This window comes from Haematobia irritans, chromosome 2 (assembly GCF_050003625.1).
Source record: "Haematobia irritans isolate KBUSLIRL chromosome 2, ASM5000362v1, whole genome shotgun sequence".
Lineage (NCBI taxonomy): Eukaryota > Metazoa > Arthropoda > Insecta > Diptera > Muscidae > Haematobia > Haematobia irritans.
This window is the reverse complement of record NC_134398.1, coordinates 103,547,788-103,567,056: the sequence shown is the minus strand read 5'-3', so window position 1 is coordinate 103,567,056 and position 19,269 is coordinate 103,547,788. Positions and strand designations below refer to the sequence as shown.

The 19,269-nt window shown below is 36.0% G+C and overlaps 1 protein-coding gene and 1 long non-coding RNA gene across 4 annotated transcripts in view; one reads left to right on the top strand and one right to left on the bottom strand.

Moving 5' to 3' along the window:
• The window catches only part of l(2)gd1 (lethal (2) giant discs 1), a 231,834-nt gene that overhangs the window by 109,448 nt on the left and 103,117 nt on the right, over positions 1-19,269 (top strand). For all 3 annotated transcript variants that reach the window (XM_075295777.1, XM_075295776.1, XM_075295778.1), the window contains exons 3-4: positions 12,486-12,637; positions 12,710-12,989. In XM_075295777.1, the coding sequence (XP_075151892.1) occupies positions 12,486-12,637; positions 12,710-12,989 (432 nt within the window). The remainder of the gene's footprint in view (positions 1-12,485; positions 12,638-12,709; positions 12,990-19,269) is intronic.
• Positions 10,683-11,077, bottom strand: LOC142225931 (uncharacterized). Its single transcript, XR_012719520.1, has 2 exons — positions 10,941-11,077; positions 10,683-10,878 (listed from the first exon to the last, which is right to left on the bottom strand). It is a non-coding gene; the product is annotated as an uncharacterized LOC142225931 (long non-coding RNA).

Here is a 19,269-nt window from a genome sequence, read left to right as displayed (position 1 = left end):
AGTAAAGTATAAAAGAAGGATTAGGAAAAAATGGCAACAAACTCGATCACCAGAGGATAAAAGAGTGTTAAACAATGCTTCAAAAAACTTAGCAGATTAATAAAACAATATAATGGCCGTACATTCCACAAGTATGTGTCCAATCTAAGTCCCAACAAAAACTCTGACTATTCTCTCTGGAAGGCAGCAAAATTAAAAAATAAACAAATTGTGCAGAACGTCGCAATACTTAAAGGTAATGGTCAATGGGCCAAAAGCAGTATCGAAAAGGCGAACGAATTTGCGAATAATCTTCAGATGACTTATTCAAATTCTTATGTAACAAGAAATCTTCAACATCAAATAAATAACTATGCAATTAGCGAGCAGCCGCTTTACAACGTAACTATTAAAGAAGTTTATATTGCAGTGACTCAAATTAAGGTCAAAAAATCTGGTGGTTTCGATAAAATAAAGGGAGATATCCTAAGAAATTTACCATACCATGGATTTATGCGTCTAACCACAAAAATGAACGCCGTCCTAAAAATTAAATATATTCCAACTTGCTGGAAAGTTGCAGATGTGGTCACAATACAAAAACCGGGGAAAACACCGCACGATCCCAATTCATACAGACCAATATCTCTGCTTCCAGTAATTGGTAAGCTATTCGAAAAACTCTTTTGCAGAAAACTGAAATCATTTATTGTCTCGAAAAATATAATACCGGATCATCAATTTGGATTCCGGAAAAAGCACTCGACTATCGAACAAGTACATCGAGTCACCGATAATATTGAAAAAGCCTTCGAGAAAAAACAAGTTTGCTCCGCTGTATTCTTGGACATTTACAAAGCTTTTGATGGAGTATGGCATTATGGTCTCCTTCTAAAGCTCAGCAGATTACTTCCAAAGAATTATTGTGAGATTCTTTGCTCTGTTCATGTTGACTTTGCGAAAATTGCCTCAAGATACAAACCCCTAAATATAGGCAATGAAGAAGTGCCTTTTTCAAACTCAGCAAAATATCTTGGCTTTACACTGGATTCTAAATTAAATTGGAAAATTCATATGGATAAAAAGTGCGAAGAACTAAATATTAAATACCGCAAACTAAGCTGGTTAATCGGAAAAAAATTCAGTCCTGTCCACAGATAATAAACTCTTAATATCTAAGCAAACATTAAAACCAATGTGGTTATACGACATTCAACTATGGGGATGTGCGGCAAACAGTTCTATCGAGAAAATACAAAGGTTTCAAAACAAAGTGATAAGAAGTGCAGTAAACGCTCCATGGTATGTCCGAAATAGTGACCTCCACCGAGACTTAAAAATGACTATGATCAAAGAGGAAATCTCTAGAAATGCAGAAAAACATTTTTCTGCCTACAGAACCATACAAATCGCGAAGCCTGTAATTTACTTCAAACTTCCAATCAATCTAGAAGATTGCGCCGTTTCAAACCACATGATTTACTAACTCGCTTTAATATATGAAAGCCTCAATCCAAACAACAATTTTACAAGAATATTTGTCTTAGCTTAGTCTTAGGATATTTTAATTTCTATAAGTCTATTGATTGTAAATAAATAAACTACTGGTTAGTCACTTCTTCATAATAGAGACTAGTTGTAGTATAAGTTAAGCATCATATATGTATTCGCTTAAATAAATAAAAAAAATTAAAATGTAAGCTGAGACTTTAACATATGCTTTATTACCCTTTAACAATATTTTCTTCAGCTTAGAACAATTACAAATTATTTTTTTAAACAATTAATAATTTAATTTCCACTTTTCGGAAAATATGAAAACGGTACGTGTATCTTATATCTGTTGTGAACTGTCCAATGAAATCAAATTGGCACAAATTTCTGACGAAATGCGAACGTTAACGGTCGAGGATCCGTGTCTTGACAAACACCCTGATAAATAGCTGTTATAGGCACTATATTTTCGCGGTGTTTGTAAATTTTTTTGGAATAAAATCCAAGTCGTTGCAAGGCTCCGTCTACACACCGGAGGGCGGCACCGACAGCAATATCTGATGCATCGACATACAGGGGAGCCACCGTGGTGCAATGGTTAGGATGCCCGCCTTGCATACACAGGGTCGTGGGTTCAAACCCAGTTTCCACCAAACACCAAAAAGTTTCCAATAAACACCAAAAGGTGACATTTCTGAGTGTTTCGAAGTTTCTCTAACTGGTTTAACTGCAATGTGGAACGCCGTTCGGACTCGGCTATAAAAAGGAAGCCCCTTGTCACTGAGCTTAACATAGAACCGGCAGCACACAGAAAAAAATTTCACGAAAATTTTTCCAGTTAAAATCTTAATTGAGTTTTAAAAAATATTCAATTAAAAATTTAATTGATTTAACAAATTTTTTAATTGAAATAAAAATCAATCACACAAATTAATAGTATCAATTAAATATTTAATTGGATCAATTAATTTTTTAATTGACTGTCAATTAATTTTTTAATTGATACTATCATTTCTGTGATTGAAGACATTTCAATTAAAAAATTAATTGGATCAATTAATTTCGTGATTGAATCAGAAAAAACTTTTTGTGTGCACTCAGTAATAAGAAAAAAGTTCAGCACTGTGGTATCACAATAGACTGAATTTTCTGTAGAAATTTATTATGCCAATAAATCTTTTCAATTCTTTGTCCAATTGAGGTTTGGGAAAATCGCGAATCACCGAAACTTTTTCCGGAAATGGCCGAATTCCATCTGCCGTAACAAGATGTCCCAAGAAAGTTATTCCCATTTTCCCAAATTCACATTTAGTGCGGTTTATCGCCACATTTTTTTCCCGTAAATGCTTAAAAACTTTCATAAGGTCGCTTTTATGCTGCTCGACACTATGTGATGTTGTGAAAATATCATCGATATACGGGAAAGCACAGTCAATGCCAGGCAGAACTTCGTTTATCAGTCGCTGAAAAGTCTGCGCGGCATTGCATAACCCAAACGTGCTGAAAACAGCACGGACCTGACTGGTAGAAACGGCATCCACTATAGAATCAGCAATTTTCATAAACTTAGAAGCGGGGCCTGTGGATGCTGCTACGGGGTGAACTACGTCTGGCAATGGCTTAATCCAAAGACTTTTTAAGGCGGCTTAGCCCAATGTCGTTCCGGCTACCCTCTTCATTTCGTGATATAGTTCAGATGGTTTACGGTCATCCTACGGAAACTCAGATAGGAGGTTTAATCTGCGCTCAGATAGGAGGTTTAATCTGCGCTGTTTGCTGTCTGCAAAATGCTCAATTATTTTGGACCGAATATATTCGTATCTCTCCACTTCTTGTTTTTAATTTTTATTTACATTACAACTGAGTCACAATTATTAGTTCATTATCTTACTGCTAAAATATATAGCAAAGAATACAATTTTGAGAAGAAATTCAAGAATTTCTCTCTAGTTGGGTTCTTGAACGAATTTTAGATGACTAAATCCATGGGGGTTGTCCTCTGTAACCTTCTTATTGGTAGATAGTTTTGGAATATGGTGTTCAAATCGGTGTTTACATTTTTTTTAATCTCTTTATTAATGCATTCTATCTTATTAGCGATATTTTCATTATTTAATTGATTATTAATACAGTTATGCTAATGGTACCCATCCAGTGATGAGCCCATTTTATATTGAATATATTTAATTAAAATTATTATATTTTCAATATTTGTTTTCCTCAATCTTCATGTTTATGGTTTTTTAATGATTACAATAGTAAATCTTGCGGAGCTTTTCTTTTTAGTCTAGTGAAGGTTTCCACATTTGCCATTGAATTTGTTGCTAATGGGTTTGGATGATTTTGTGTTCTTATTTTGTAACTTTGAAGTTGCGATATTATTTCTTCTTTAACAGTTTTCATATTCAGTTCTTCATGTATTTGTTTATCTGTTATGTAGTAAGGAGCAGCAGTTATTTTCCTTAGTATTTTAGATTAAAATTGTTGCAGTATCTTGATAGTTGTATTGGAAGCTGTGTCCCATAGCTGGATACCATATGTCCAGATAGGTTTTATTATACATTTATATATCAGTATTTTATTTTCCAAAGAGAGTTTCGAATTGGGACCAATTAGAAAGTTCATTTTATTGGCTTGAATATCAAGTGCTTTTCGTTTCGTTTTGATATGGGTTCCCCATTTCAGTTTGCTATCTAAGTACAATCCAAGATATTTGACCTCTTTCTTTTGTGGAATATCTATTTGATTCATTTTCGCAGGTGGACAAGTTGAATGATTTAATGTAAATGTGACATGGGTAGATTTCGACTCATTCGCTTTTATGCGCCAGTTTTTTAGCCATATACTTAAAGTATTTAAATAATTCTGTAGTAAATTACTCGCATTTTCCGCATTGATGTCTACTACCAGTACTGCGGTATCATCCGCAAAAGTTCCAATGACAGTAGATTCTGATTCAGGCAGATCTGATGTAAATAGTACATATAAGATAGGACCCATAAGGCTCCCCTGGGGAACGCCCGCCCTAATAGATCTCAGTGTACTCATCTCATCATTCTCTTGTACATAGAATAATCGGTTTTGAATATATGATTTGATAAACAAATAATAGTTTATTGGAACAAGCGATTTGACTTTGTGTAGTAGGCCATCATGCCATACTTTATCAAATGCTTGTGAAATATCTAGAAACGCAGATGTACAGTATTGTCTCGATTCAAAAGCTAGATTTATTGTTTCCACCAAGCGATGTACTTGTTCGATTGTTCCGTGATTCTTCCTGAATCCAAACTGGTGATTTGGTATAATTTTATTTTCTTCAGTTATTGGCATTAATCTTTTAAGGAAAGGATACTCCAGAAGTTTAGATAGTACAGGCAGTAAACTGATTGGTCGATAAGAATTCACTTGGTCAAATGGCTTACCAGGTTTTTGAATCATAGAAATTTGTGCATCTTTCCATTGCGGAGGAATAAAGTTGTAAACTAGACAGGCGTTAAATATAAATGTGATACAATCAATACCTTCTTTTGGAAGCTCCTTCAGAACCTTTGGGGTTATTAAGTCATAACCCGGAGCTTTACCAAGTTTTAGAGATTTTATAGCTTGTGTAATTTCGCTTTTAGTGAATTTTTTAATTGGCAAATCGAGTTAATGAGTTTGATCTAAAAAAGTTTGAATATATTCTGGAGTTTCTTCGCAAATGTTATGAGTGAATACATTGTACAAATGGTCAGCGAATGTTTCTACTTTTTCAGTATTGTTTTTTGTCCATGTACTGTCACTCTTCCGAATTGGATAAATTGTTTTATCGTTCAGATTTAGTTTTTTAGTAATTTTCCACAAAGAATAGTCACTTGACTTAGTTGGGCCAAGATTGAGAATTTCCTTCTCAATTTGTTTGTCTTGTATTGTCTGTAGAATTTTTTTGAGTTCAGACGTTGTTTAGTCGACGTTTGTCTTCGGGAGATTTTGATAGTTGCCACTGCTTTTGGCCTTTCTTTTCTCTATTATTTTTCTCTTCACTGTATTGGATACGGTCGGGAAGTCTTTGAAACTTGTTTTTGGCGTTGAATTCCATGCAGCATTTTGTATTACTTGGACAAAATGTTCTACAGCTTCAGTTATTTCATACTCAGTTTTTAGAGGGAGTTTCTTATTTAAGTTTTTGCTGACTTGATATTTAAAGTAATGCCAGTTAGTTTTCTTAGTATGAAGTTTGCATTTATGATCTTTTTCGATTCGTTGTGTATGCAAGGTTAAGAAAACTGGGGAATGATCTGAAGACAAGTCTTCGCTACATTCACATTTTACAGAATCAGTCGGGATACCCTTTGAAATGCAGAAGTCTATCAAATCAGGAAATTTATTTAAATCAGTAGGCCAATAGGTCGGTGAATATGGAGAAATTGTCTCTAATCTAAGCTCTTTGATTGCCAAATACAATTGTCTGCCTTTGGGTGTCGTGAGACGTGACCCCAAAGGGTATGCTTCGCATTATAGTCACCACATGCTAGAAACCTATTTCCAAGAGTTTCTAAGAAGTTCATGTACTGATCTTTTTTAATAGTGTATCTTGGTGGACTATATACCGAAGATATAGTAATAAGACCCTGTAAATTTTCGACTCTAATATTAGTTGCTTGAATTTCGTCTGAGCAATAATTGCGTTCAGGATAATGCTTAATTGTTTCTTTGATAAGGATTCCGGATCCACCACGCGCCCTCCCACTGGGGTCCATAGTATGGTAAAAATTGTATTTTGGAATGGAAAAATGGTGCTTATCAGTAAAATGTGTTTCAGATATAAGTAAAATATCCACTTGGTTATATAGCAAAAAGTTTTTTATTTCCAATGTATGCTGGACCATTTGCATTCCAGAATACTACTTTCAGATAATCCAGTGTTAATATTATTGCTCAGGGTTGCAAGGTAAGTTTTGTGCTTATATTCGTAATCAGATTTGACATTTGTTGCACAAGCAAGGTTAAATTTTTCAGCATATCTTGAATTTCAGACACTTTATTTGGTTCAGTGGTTTGTGTATTGTTTGGTTGGGGTTCAGTGCATTGTTGATTGTTTAGTAGAAGGCGATCGCTTGCAGTAACAGTTGCGTATGTCATACCATCGTTTCTTTGAGCTTGGCCAAAGGAAGCTTGGGATTGAGTTTCTCTCGATGTTCTAGGAGGGGGATAGTGCTTGGTATATATTTGCTTATATACTAAGCATCCCTTATAATTTGCAGGGTGATTACAGTTACAGAGAGCGCACTTAACGTCATTTGCCCAATTTCTGCGAGTACATGACTTGGATTCATGATTTCCAGCACATTTAATACAGACAAGTTTTTTCCTGCAATATGATTTAGTATGCCCATACTGTTGACAGTTTGAACATTGAGGAACAGTTTTTCTTGGAATCGGGGGTTCAAATTTGATTATACTTGATACCAGTTTCGTTACATTATAAATTTCTTTATTATTAAATTTGGTGTTTAACACCAATTCAAATAGTGGTAGTGGTTTCTTTGTATAACGGCTTTTTATATTCAAGATATTCAATACTTCATGTCCAAGTGCAAAAGTTCATCCTTGAGTTGTTGTATATCAACTGAGGAATGCATGTTTCTCAGGATTACTTTGAATCCTCTCTCACTCTTCGGTTTGTAAGTGTAGAATTCAGTATTTTTAAGGTCTAACTCTTGGATTATCTTTTTATAGGTATCAGGGGTCTTTGGCAGTATCTTGACCTGCTCATTACGTAGAGCTTTTATTTCAAATTGGTCAGGTACAGTTTGGGATAAAAGTGTTATTAAAGGTTGAATATTTGAGACATTTTCAACGAAAATAGGTGGTGGTTTCGGAATGGTTGAGTTTCTGACGAAGTTTTCATTTTGAGTTTCATTTTCCCTGTCTTCATTATCTAGAACTGCAAATTGGTTTGTAGTTTGCGGATCTTTACTTAACCAATATGTGTTTTCAGTGGCAGGTTTTTTATTATTATTTGCTTTTTCAGGACTTTCGTTTGATCTTTTCTTCCTTCTAACAGTTTGCCATTCATTTGAGGTGGATTCCATCTCCCTCTCCGTATTTCTTGGTAGTTGTTGGTTTTCATTTTCAAAGTGACCTACTTCATGCTGAAGTTCGTCTTCTTCTGTCTCGTACGATTCAGTTTGTTTATGTAGTTGTTGTTTTAAATAGGCAACGTCGTGTTGTAATTGAATACATAATCTTTCATATTTCTCATTTCGTAGCGTTAGTTCGGCATTTGCCTTTCTAATTCTTGGAGCTTATTTAGGCGAAAGGAGCCAATGCTGTTTCTACTAGTTGTTTCGCCGCTTTCATAACGACCAAGATCAGACACAGGGTGACTCATGTCGTTAAAAATGTATTCGGTGTTTACACACCAATACGCACGGCATTACCCACCCACAAATCTTGAATGTTACTCTTCGGTACAACTCTGTTCAATATGGTGTATTGATAATGCAACTGAACAACCACTATTTTGAGAAAAACGATGTCATGTAAACGGTGTTTACATGACATCGCAATTTATTGGCGTGACTCTGCGCAGCAGATGATATTTCTTCTACAATAGGCTTCACTTGTAAATCTCTGTGAAGATCAGAATTTCAGATGTACCAAAGTGCATTAACTATAGTACGTAAAATCTTGTTTTGGGTTTTCTGAATACACTCGACATAGTTGTTTGAAGCACAACCCCAAAGCTGAATTCCATACATCCAAATTGGCTTAATCATTTGATTATAAATGATAACTTTGTTTTTTATGGATACCCTACTATCCACAAAAAGCCAATATAGCTGACTAAATTTTAGTTTCATCTCTTGGTTTTTCTTCTTGACATGTTCCTTCCATTTGATTTTCGTGTCCAATGTCATTCCGAGGTATTTGGCATTATTTGCGTAAGGGATTTGAACATTATTTATAAATATTGGTGTTGGCGATACTTTTTTATTTGTAAATAACATGTGTATTGATTTATTTTGATTTATATGCATTCTCCATCTAGCAATCCAATCATGAATCTCTGTCAGAGTTTTTTGTAGTTTGTTAGTTGCTTGCTTCTCTGAGTCCGATGTGCAAAGCAACGTAGTATCATCCGCAAATGTAGCTATCGTCGAAGATGTCTGATTTGGAACATCTCTAGTAAATAGTAAGTACAATAGAGGTCCAAGCACACTCCCTTGGGGTACACCGGCTTTTATTGGTTTAAGGGTAGAAAATTCATTTGCATGTTTTACGCGGAAGTACCGATCTGTTAAATATGATTCCAATATTTCATAGAACTCCGTTGGGAGATCGTTGTACAATTTAAAAAGAAGGCCTTTATGCCAAACTTGATCAAATGCGTTGCCTATGTCAAGAAACACAGCAGAGCAGACTTGTTTATTTTCTAAAGCTTTTTCTGCTACATCCATTATACGGTGAACTTGCTGCACAGTAGAATGTTGACTCCTGAAGCCAAATTGATGGTCAGGAATTAATTTTCTCTGTGTAATGATCAATTCCAGTCTTTTTAAGAGAAGTTTTTCAAAAATTTTGGATAGAATAGGAAGAAGGGATATGGGTCTGTAGGAGTTTATATCATTTTCGGGTTTACCGGGTTTATGTACTACAATTATTTCAGCTATCTTCCATGACAATGGCACATATCTCAAACGAAAACAAGCATTTATAATCAGTAATAGTGTTTTTAGGGATTCTTTGGGTTATTTTTTTCATTAATTTCCCCGTAATTATGTCGTAGCCTGGGGCCTTTTTTGCACTCAAATCATTTTTGATATCGTTTACTAATTCGTTCAGTTTGGCCGGCTTGATTGTGAATCTATCTATTTTAGTGATTCTACTTAAATCTTCGTTAGTGGCACTTTGTAGTGGTGTGAAAATATTTTGAAAATGTTCGGCAAACAGTTCAGTCTTTTCAATGGTTTTTTTTTGCCCAGGAACCATCTTCTTTTTTATTGGAGGTATTTTTGCTCGAGATTGTTGCAAATGTTTAGTGGCTTTCCATAAACTATAATTAGATTCTTTGGTCGACGCCAAATTCACTAATTTTTGTGACAGTGTGTTGTTTTTGAGTTTCAACTCTGTGACAAGTTTGTTTAATATCCTTTTGTTTTCTGGAGTTCTATGTTCTTGCCATTTTTTCCTGGCTTTACGCTTTTGGGACAAAAGTTCTCTAATCTTTTTGGGATAGTTATTACATTGATTCATTTTGTAAGGTGTATGTGTACACAGAAAAAAATTAATTGAAATTTGCTGAAAAAATCAATTAATTTTTTAATCAAGAATTTTTTCTATGTCCAATTAAAACTGTGATTGATACTATCATTTTCGTGATTGAAGACATTTCAATTAAAAAATTAATTGGATCAATTAATTTGGTGATTGAATCAGAAAAAATTTTTTTGTGAGTACTCTCCCGTGCAGCCGTTTGGATTGTGGAGACAAATATATCTAATTGTTCTTCAATTTGAAGCGTGGTTTTCAAAGGAACATTTAGGTTCAGTTTTTCATTAAGACTGAAATTGAAGTAATGCCAGTTAGTTTTACCGTTAAGCAAATGGTCAGTTGTTTTATTTTCAATTACGGTATCGCTGATGGTCATGATGACCGCAAAGTGATCAGACGAAGAAAGTACTGTGGTGTTATGTATTTGAATATAGTTCTTAGAGATGTTTTTAAGAAGAAAAGAGTCTATCCGGAATCAGTTCTGTATTTGTGGGCCAGTAAGTTGGTTCATTGCCAGTATATACTTCACATTTGCAAGTTTTGCACGCCATGTAAAGCTACCTGCATTTTGAAATAGTCTACACCCAGAAAAAAGTGACCCCTTCTTTAAGTTAAAATGAACTCATTGTGAAGAAAGTTGAACTTCGTATAGCGCCAAAGCCATTTTTATTTGTTTGAACGATGTGATTTTCGTAGAAATTAGGAATAATGTATTCCATATATTAGTTAACATTTTCCTATATTTATGTACCACTATACTACAGAATGAAAAAATTTAACTAATTTGAATTCATATATGGAGTGATTTTATTGAAATTTTTTCATTCATTTGGACAAATCTTACACATTTGTGGTAAAACTTTTACATCATAATTAGAACTGCTTACCTTCGTTTTTAAATACAATTTTATTTATTTCTATAAGCAACTTTATCTTCAATAAAAGACATGTTTTATTAATATATTGAATATATTTATTAAGAATCAACAGCATCGAATCTCTTTGAAATATTAGTTTATTATTCCACTATTTCCAATTTCCGTGTGATATTATCAACTGTAAAACGCACTTTTTCTTCTTCTTGTACTTTTCACTTTTAATAAGTTGCTGCCTAACGATTTTGTCCTCCTTTTACAATTTCAATAGCTACAAATATAAAAAATCATAAAACATTTTTGTTGCAAAAGGTTAGCGTCACTGAATATTACCTGATAATTGAAGATTCCAAAATGAAGACAAATGAAAGGGTTGTTATTCTGCTGGTGTTTTCTTTCTTTATACACTATCACGAACATTGATAGATTTATTTAAAAAACGAAATTTTTTCTCACTAATTTAAAATAACAAATATTTTATATATTTTATTTGTTATTTATTATATTATTTTACCTTATTATTTTTTAACAATCTCTCCGAAACAACGCGATTCCAACTAAAAAACAACCGACGCGCAAATATATCGATTACACCCACGCGCAAACACATCGATTACGATGACAGGTATCGATTACAGGTAGACAATAGAAATTTAGGAAAATTTCCTATATTCTAACAAGTGTGTTTCCTTAAGTTTTGAAAGGATTGCATACTTCTTAGTACGAACGAACTAAAATATTTTTCTATGCCAAGTGTTGTTCGTATGTATGAAAAACTTTCTATTATAAAGGAAGTCGCAATTATCATTTTATAAGAAATTTTACTAATTTTGAGGAAACTTGGTTTTAGTTCGGTTTTTGTTTATTTTTACGAATGCTTTGTTATCGGTGAATAAAATTTTCTTTTTCAGTAGTAAATTCTTATACCCAGCGAAGAAAATAGTATGAGTAAAATTCCATGCCTTATTCTAGTTAATGAACTATTCCTAACTGCTTACAGTTTAGGATTTTTTTACTGAAACGAGTAAATTTTATTATTTTTCACAAAAATTTACCTTAATGGAAATAAAATGGATAAACTATATTGATGAAAATTTTTTCCTTTAGTTTCAAAGGCACTTTTTTCTGGGTGTAAAAGATACAAATTAAACATACAGACCACGAGCTCGTTTTTATCAACAATTATCAATTGGAAAAACTTTTTAAACCATCTTATGTATAATATGTTAAGGTTATTCATTTAATACACCATTAAAATATTTCTAAATGGAAAAATCTTTGGAATAACTGTTAGATTATATATATTGGTTTTAATTTTTTATGTAATAAATGCTCAATTATGTTGATATTTATACTTTATTATCGGTCAACTTTATTACATTTAGAGAATAATCATCACAATTTACTGAGAGTATTTGCTATTATCATTATATGTTAGTCATTATAACACATAGCAATGTAGTGCAACGTGTAATGAGTGTTTTACCTCTGGTAATGCAAATTGTAATAGACGGTTCGTCTCCACTCTGTTGAAATGGTTGGTAGCATTCCCACTAATTGCGGTAAAATATATATTAATTATTACATATTACTAAAGAATATCCACAAAAAACTCAAACAAAACCCAATTTCAAAACAATTGCATATGTGTAAGCCCATTATGTGACATATGAGAAAAACCCCATTTCGCAGAAATGCAAATTAGTTAAAAAAATACCCTTTCTAAAACAAACCTAGTTTTTGCTCGATAACCTACTGTATATAATGACAAGCGGTGGTTTTTTAACAGTAACCAATACACAATCGAAACATGTACATTGCGACTTTTTTGTACGCTTTCTCTGTTCTATTCATTTCAATAAAATGCATTATTTTTAGTTACCAGTACCTCCATCCCAAAGAGATAATCTGGAAGCTTCCTTCGCAATGGTTGCCTCGGATGAATGTGATCCAGATGACGACATATCTGACATTGGAGTTCGTATTGAAGAGCAACTTGCTAAACAATTAATGATGATTAAGAATACAAGGTATAAATTCAATTTGATGCTGGACGTTTTATATCTATTTATTTTTATTATATAATACTTTTGTTCTTTCAGAGACCATCACAAAGCCATGGGTGATATTGCAGGAATGAATCGCTTTGAAAATTTGGCTCTAACAGTTCAAAAGGATTTGGATTTTGTTCGTTACTCTAAGCGAAATAAATTTCCACTACCGAAGTTTCACTATGAGAAACGTAGTTTCAACATCGTCCACTGCAACACGGACTTAACAGACAATGAATTAGAAATTGTTGTAGTAAGAGGGCTGAATTATAATGTTCCTAATCCAAAAGATGTTGATACATACGTCAAGGTGGAATTTCCTCTTTTGAACGTAAGTATGAGATTCAGATATATAGTTGTGTACAAATTCATATGAAAATTTCTTTGCAACTTGCTTTATACAAACAAACTATTGAGATTGTTGGAACAAGCTAGTCGCACTTTGAATATTAACTGCAATATTGCGTTATGAGGAATTCTGATTCAAAGGAGTGCAGTAATAATGAGATATCGTTCTCGTATTAAAAAGTTTTAATAAACACCATCTTCGCGAGTATGTATTTAATTAAAAAAATGTTAGGTGGTTATAAAAAGACAAACTTATCTTTAAAATAATCAAAGTAAACTTTTATAAAAATGATGACTAATAAAATTAGGAATGTGTTCAGTCAGTGCATTGTAGTAACCAACCAATATTTAGGTTAGCTTGTAGAGGATGTTGAAAAAAAAAACAATCTTTATTTGTGAACCGTTTATTCAAAATTTGGTATCTTTTGCTACAAGTTTTTATATCCTTCACCACTTCTGTGGTGCAGGGTGTAATAAGTTTGTGCATTTGTATGTAACGCCAAGAAGGAAAATTCTGAGACCCATCGTTTAGTATACCGATCGTCTTAGAATTAAATTCTGAGTCGATTTAGCGATGTCCGTCTGTCAATCTGTCTGGCTGTCCGTCCGTCTGTCTGTATATGTAATTTTGTGTGCAAAGTACAGTCCGATCGTCCTCAAATTTGGAACAGAGTTTTACATTGGATCAAAGACAATCGCTATTGATTTTGAAAAAAAAAAAATCGGTTCAGATTTAGATGTAGCTGCCATATATATATTTATCACCGATATGGTCATAATTGACGTACTTATCAACGTATTTTCTCAAAATTTCGGGCAGCCAAATATATTGAGGCTTTCGTAAGGTATGCAAAATATCAGACAAATCGGTTCAGATTTTGATATAGCTCCCATATATATATTTCGTCCGATTTGCACTTATATGACTTCAAAAGCCAGAGTTTTGCATAAGGAGTACGTTTAATAGTATCGTTAAGTGTGCCAAAATTTGGTTAAAATCGGTTCAGATTTGGATATAGCTCCCATATACATATATCTTTCGCCCGATTTACACCCATATGACCACGAAGGTCAAAATTATTTTCCCGTTTACCTTTTTTGAGAGATAGCAGGATTATTATTCTAACCCATATATATGTACGCTAGAGTAGGGGAAATATTGTAGAATGTCTCATATTTTAGACCCATTTTCAATGGGAGTTTCCTCCAATTGACTCGATAGTTTCCACAGAGAATACATTTAATATGCTATTTAATCTTGATCTAATATGGCCAAAATACCCACATTTTACACAAAATTCTGTGATGATTTCCCCATATCGTAGTCATATCCTACGATATGGGGAAATCATCACATATTATTTATTCAACCGTCGAACTGAACGGACGTGTTTTCTAATAGCGGAGTATTTCATCGTAATAAGTACTTATTACGAATTTCACGTGTGGTGGAAATAATAAACCACCATGCAGCGAAATTCAAAGTCATCCACTGGGTTGCTAACTTCAGGGCCCAGTGGACGGGTAACGACTGAAGTTATAAATTTGGGCAGCGACCAAGAGTCAGGCCCAATTAATCGACCTGTAGACGGGTCGACTGGCGGTGACACTTTGGCAAGTCGAACCTTTTCTAAGGTGACGACATCAAAAGGAGGCAATCCCTCCCGAAAGAGATTCAAGGAACGAAGAAATGCTTTGTTTATCCTAAAGAAATTAGGATCAGTCGACCCAAGCACGTTGTCGGCTAAGCAAAGCGATTCCTTAAAATGGGCTCAAGGAATTCTTGAAGCTGGAAAAAGGGAACGATCACCGGATGAGCTACCATCCTCCAAACGGGATCAAAGATCGTTTGCCTCAGTTGCAAAAGACAGCCTTGTGATGGCTATTATTAATAAAGGAGCATTGGACGGTATGATTCCAAGGCAAAAATGGGGGAAATTGAGAACGCGATGTCTGGTGTCTACTCAGAGGTGCGAAAAAAGTTTCCCGGACCAAGTCCTCGACAGCAAGATGCTGGATGGTATCAAGGACGATATAAGTTAATAGCTTTTGCAGACCAGAGGTCTATGGATTGCTTTAAAGCTGCATTGATGCTAATTGGTGAAGTTTGGGAAGGAGCCGCTTTGGAGTTAGTCGATAAAAAAGACATACCGGCTAAACCTAGAGCACATGCATGGATACCGGCAAACCCTCCTGATCCTGAGTCAATACTAGAGAGACTAAAAGAATGTAACCCAGATCTTCCAACCGCCGATTGGAAGGTTGGTCGTTTGGATGAGGTGGATGGACCAAGACGACATGCGGTGTTTATATTAAACATAGAGTCGCTGCCACATCTAGCCCAGACCCAAGGACGCGTAAGTTATGGCTTTCATGATATCCATATGAAGGTATACAAACGCGATCAGCCAAAGGATACCGAAACGGACAAGCCTCCGGTAGAGTCAGCAGTGAAAAAATCTCCTAGCGAAGCCGAAGGAGACATAAAACCTACAGACTATGGCGAAAATCATATGCGGGAAGTTTCTACAGGCTCAAGCCTCACCAAAGCTGAACCGCGGATTGTTGCGAGAGTCACCGAGATCTGTGAAGAGGAAGCCCTTGATGACTCAATTGAAGCGGCTGATGTGACGGTGGTTGAAAATTTGGATGGTTCTACGGTTCCTCCAGATAAATCTTCACCATTGTAAGGCCGCTTGTGCAGCCTTAAAAGTTCTCCTGATGAAAGGAGACATAGATATAGTTCTTATTCAAGAACCATACATATATAAGAACAAGATCTGTGAATTAAGCACTCCGGGTTTCAAACTTTTGCATAATACCGGTAACGATATAAATCGAGCATGTATAATTGCTAAAAACGAACTAAACTTGTTTCTGCTTCATTCATTGAGCAATGCAGACACTGTCGTAGCCAGTCTAGAGATATCGACATGCAAATATTGGGTATCTTCGGTCTACATGGGACATGATAGGGATATGCCACCCTGTGCCGTTAAGACCTTAGTTGAGGAGTCACTAAAAACAAAGACAAAACTCATTATGGGATGCGATGCAAATGCACATCATAGTATTTGGGGAAGTAGTGATACTAATGCAAGGGGAGAGTCGCTAATAGAGTTTATTTTGCGTACTAACCTGGTAGTTTGCAATAAGGGAGATGCACCAACCTTCGTCACCAGGAACAGACAAGAGGTTTTGGACGTCACGTTGACCTCTCCGGAACTGAATGATAAGATATCTGAGTGGCAAGTTTTGAGGGAACATAGCTTCTCAGATCATCGCTACATCAGTTTCAGATTGGCTGTTCGTACTTCAAAGACCATATTTCCGCCAAATGTTAGGAAAGCTGATTGGAATAGGTATAGGGAATCGTTCAATTTGATGATACCGGAAGTGCCGGAGACAAATATGGGCACTGTGCAAGATATCGAACACGCAGTGGAGCGGATTACTAAGGCCTTCAACATTTCACTGAAAGCTGCATGCCCTAGAGGAAAGCCAAGGGGAAAAAATCGGCCGCCATGGTGGACTACGGAGTTAAGTAATATGAGGAAACCTGCAGGAAGCTCTTTAACAAAGCAAAGTCCACAAGAGCTCCGGAGGATTGGGACACTTACAAGATGAATCTGAGAGAATATAAACGAGAACTGAGAAGGTCTCAACAAAACTCTTGGGATGATTACTGTAGCAGTATTGAGAATACGTCAGAGGCTTCCAGACTACGGAAGGTACTAGCATCCACTAACACCGCTCCAGGTTTCATTAAAACATCGGAGGGAAATTGGACAACGTCCAGTGAGGAGACGTTGGAGGTACTTTTGGACACACACTTCCCTGGAAATCAGACGGTTGAACCATGTTCCGGCGGTGTAACAGAGGCTCAGCGATCATTTCCTATCGAGGAAATTGTGTCGAAATCTAGAATAAAATGGGCGCTAAATAGCTTTGGACCATTCAAATCCCCCGGACCTGATGGAATTACTCCGGCGGAGTTACAGGCAGTGGCTGGAAGAATTATCCCCTGGTTGACGGTGATATATAAACAATGTGTAAACTTAGCATATATTCCAGAAAAGTGGAGGGAAACAAAAGTCGTCTTCATACCTAAAGCAGGAAAAGCCTCTCACTCGAGTGCGAAGGATTTCCGAACAATCAGCTTATCCTCATTCCTACTTAAGACCCTGGAGAGGATGATAGACATGTATCTTAGAACTACCGTGGATTCAGGTTTGCTCTCGAAACGACAGCATGCATACTCGAAGGGCAGGTCTACTGAGACCGCATTGCATGAACTGGTCAGCTTTATTGAAAGCTCACTATCTGTCAAAGAATACACAATCGTGGCGTTTCTAGACATCGAAGGGGCGTTCAATAATATCCATCCGAGCTCGATATTAAATGGACTGATAACTCTGAATGTTGATCCAGGTATTCTTAGGCTGTTAGACGAACTTCTAATGAAGAGACGTATTTCAGCCACACTAGGACAAGCAAACATACAAAGATATGTGAACAGAGGCACTCCCCAAGGAGGAGTTCTATCACCTCTTCTTTGGAATGTTGCTATAAACAACCTTCTGGTTTCTCTAGAAAAAGAAAGGATAAAAGTGGTGGCACACGCAGATGATGTGGCGCTAGCAGTCAGGGGAAAATTCCCATCCACAATCAGAGATATTATACAGAGAGCTCCCCGGATGACTGAGAAATGGGCGAAAGATAATGGTCTTGGTGTAAATCCAGCAAAGACAGAAATAGTCATGTACTGCAAAGATCGCAAAACTCCCACGGTTAGGCCCATTTCCTTAGGGGGTACTGAAATTCCCTTTGGTGAGTGTGCAAAATACCTTGGCGTTATTTTGGACAGGAAGCTGAATTTTAGGCTTAATATTGAAGAGAGGGCGAGAAAAGCCACGGTAGCTTTGTACTCGTGCAAAAAGGCAATAGGGAAAAAGTGGGGGACTAAGACCAAAAATTGTGCATTGGCTATACACGGCAGTGGTTAGACCTATAATGCTATATGGTGTTGTAGTCTGGTGGCCGGCACTTCAGAAACCGACTTGTTTAGATAAAGTTCAGCGTATGGCGAGCTTATGTATCTCAGGCGCATTTAGTAAGACAGGAACAGACTCCCTTAATGTCATGCTACATCTATTGCCTTTAGACATTTTGGCCAAACAGTCCGCTGCAACAACGGCTGTGCGGTTGCGCGAGCTATCGCTGTGGTCGGAAAAAATGTACGGTCATAGTTCGGTCCTCAAAGTAATGCCAGATGTGCCTAACGTAGTGGATTACACCCTGGCAAAACCACTTTTCGACAAAAAGTTTGAAACTCTAATTCCCAACAGTGAGGCGTGGTGTACACAGACCCCGGGGAATAAAAGATATATAGATTTCTATACTGATGGCTCCAAATTGAATGGACAAGTGGGGTTCGGAGTATATTCTAAAGATCTGGAAATTCGAATAGCGAAAAGATTACCTAATCACTGTAGTGTTTTTCAGGCTGAAATATTGGCAATAAGAGAGGTGGTGAATTGGCTGAGAAGTAATGTTCCAACAAATATTGGCATTAATATATACTCAGACAGTCAACCTGCAATAAAATCCTTGGACTCTGTGTTCCTTAACTCAAAAACGGCCATAGACTGCCGCAAATCTCTCAACGAGATGGCTGAGCGGTACAATATTCACCTAATATTCACCTAATATGGGTGCCTGGTCATAGGAACATACCGGGGAACTGTGAAGCAGATGTGTTAGCAAGGCTAGGAACTACCTTACATATTTCAGGGGAACTAGAATCTGTTGGTATGCCTCTGGCCACCTGCAAGCTCTTACTGCGTGAGAAGGCTGTTATGATGGCCAATATTCGATGGGAAAATTGCAAGGGTTGTAACGACACCAAGCAAATATGGCCCCATTTAAACTTAAACCGCACACTAGATATGCTAGTGTTCTCAAGGCGTCAGATAGCACTCCTAATATCTGCTATAATGGGTCGCTACCTGATAGGCGAATTTGCAAAAACTATAGGTGCGAAGTATAATGACTATTGTATAAGCTGTCATGACGTGGAGGAAAAGGAATCAATTAAACACCTCTTGTGTGAGTGTCCTGGTTTTTGTGTAAGGCGTAAGCGAATTTTAGGAGCATATAGCTTTAGATTACTGGCTGACCTGGAAAACGTTAACTTAAGCAGTTTGTTAATGTTTTTGGAGCAATCTGGTTGGTTCCACAAAAGTTAATAATAGAGAAGGTTC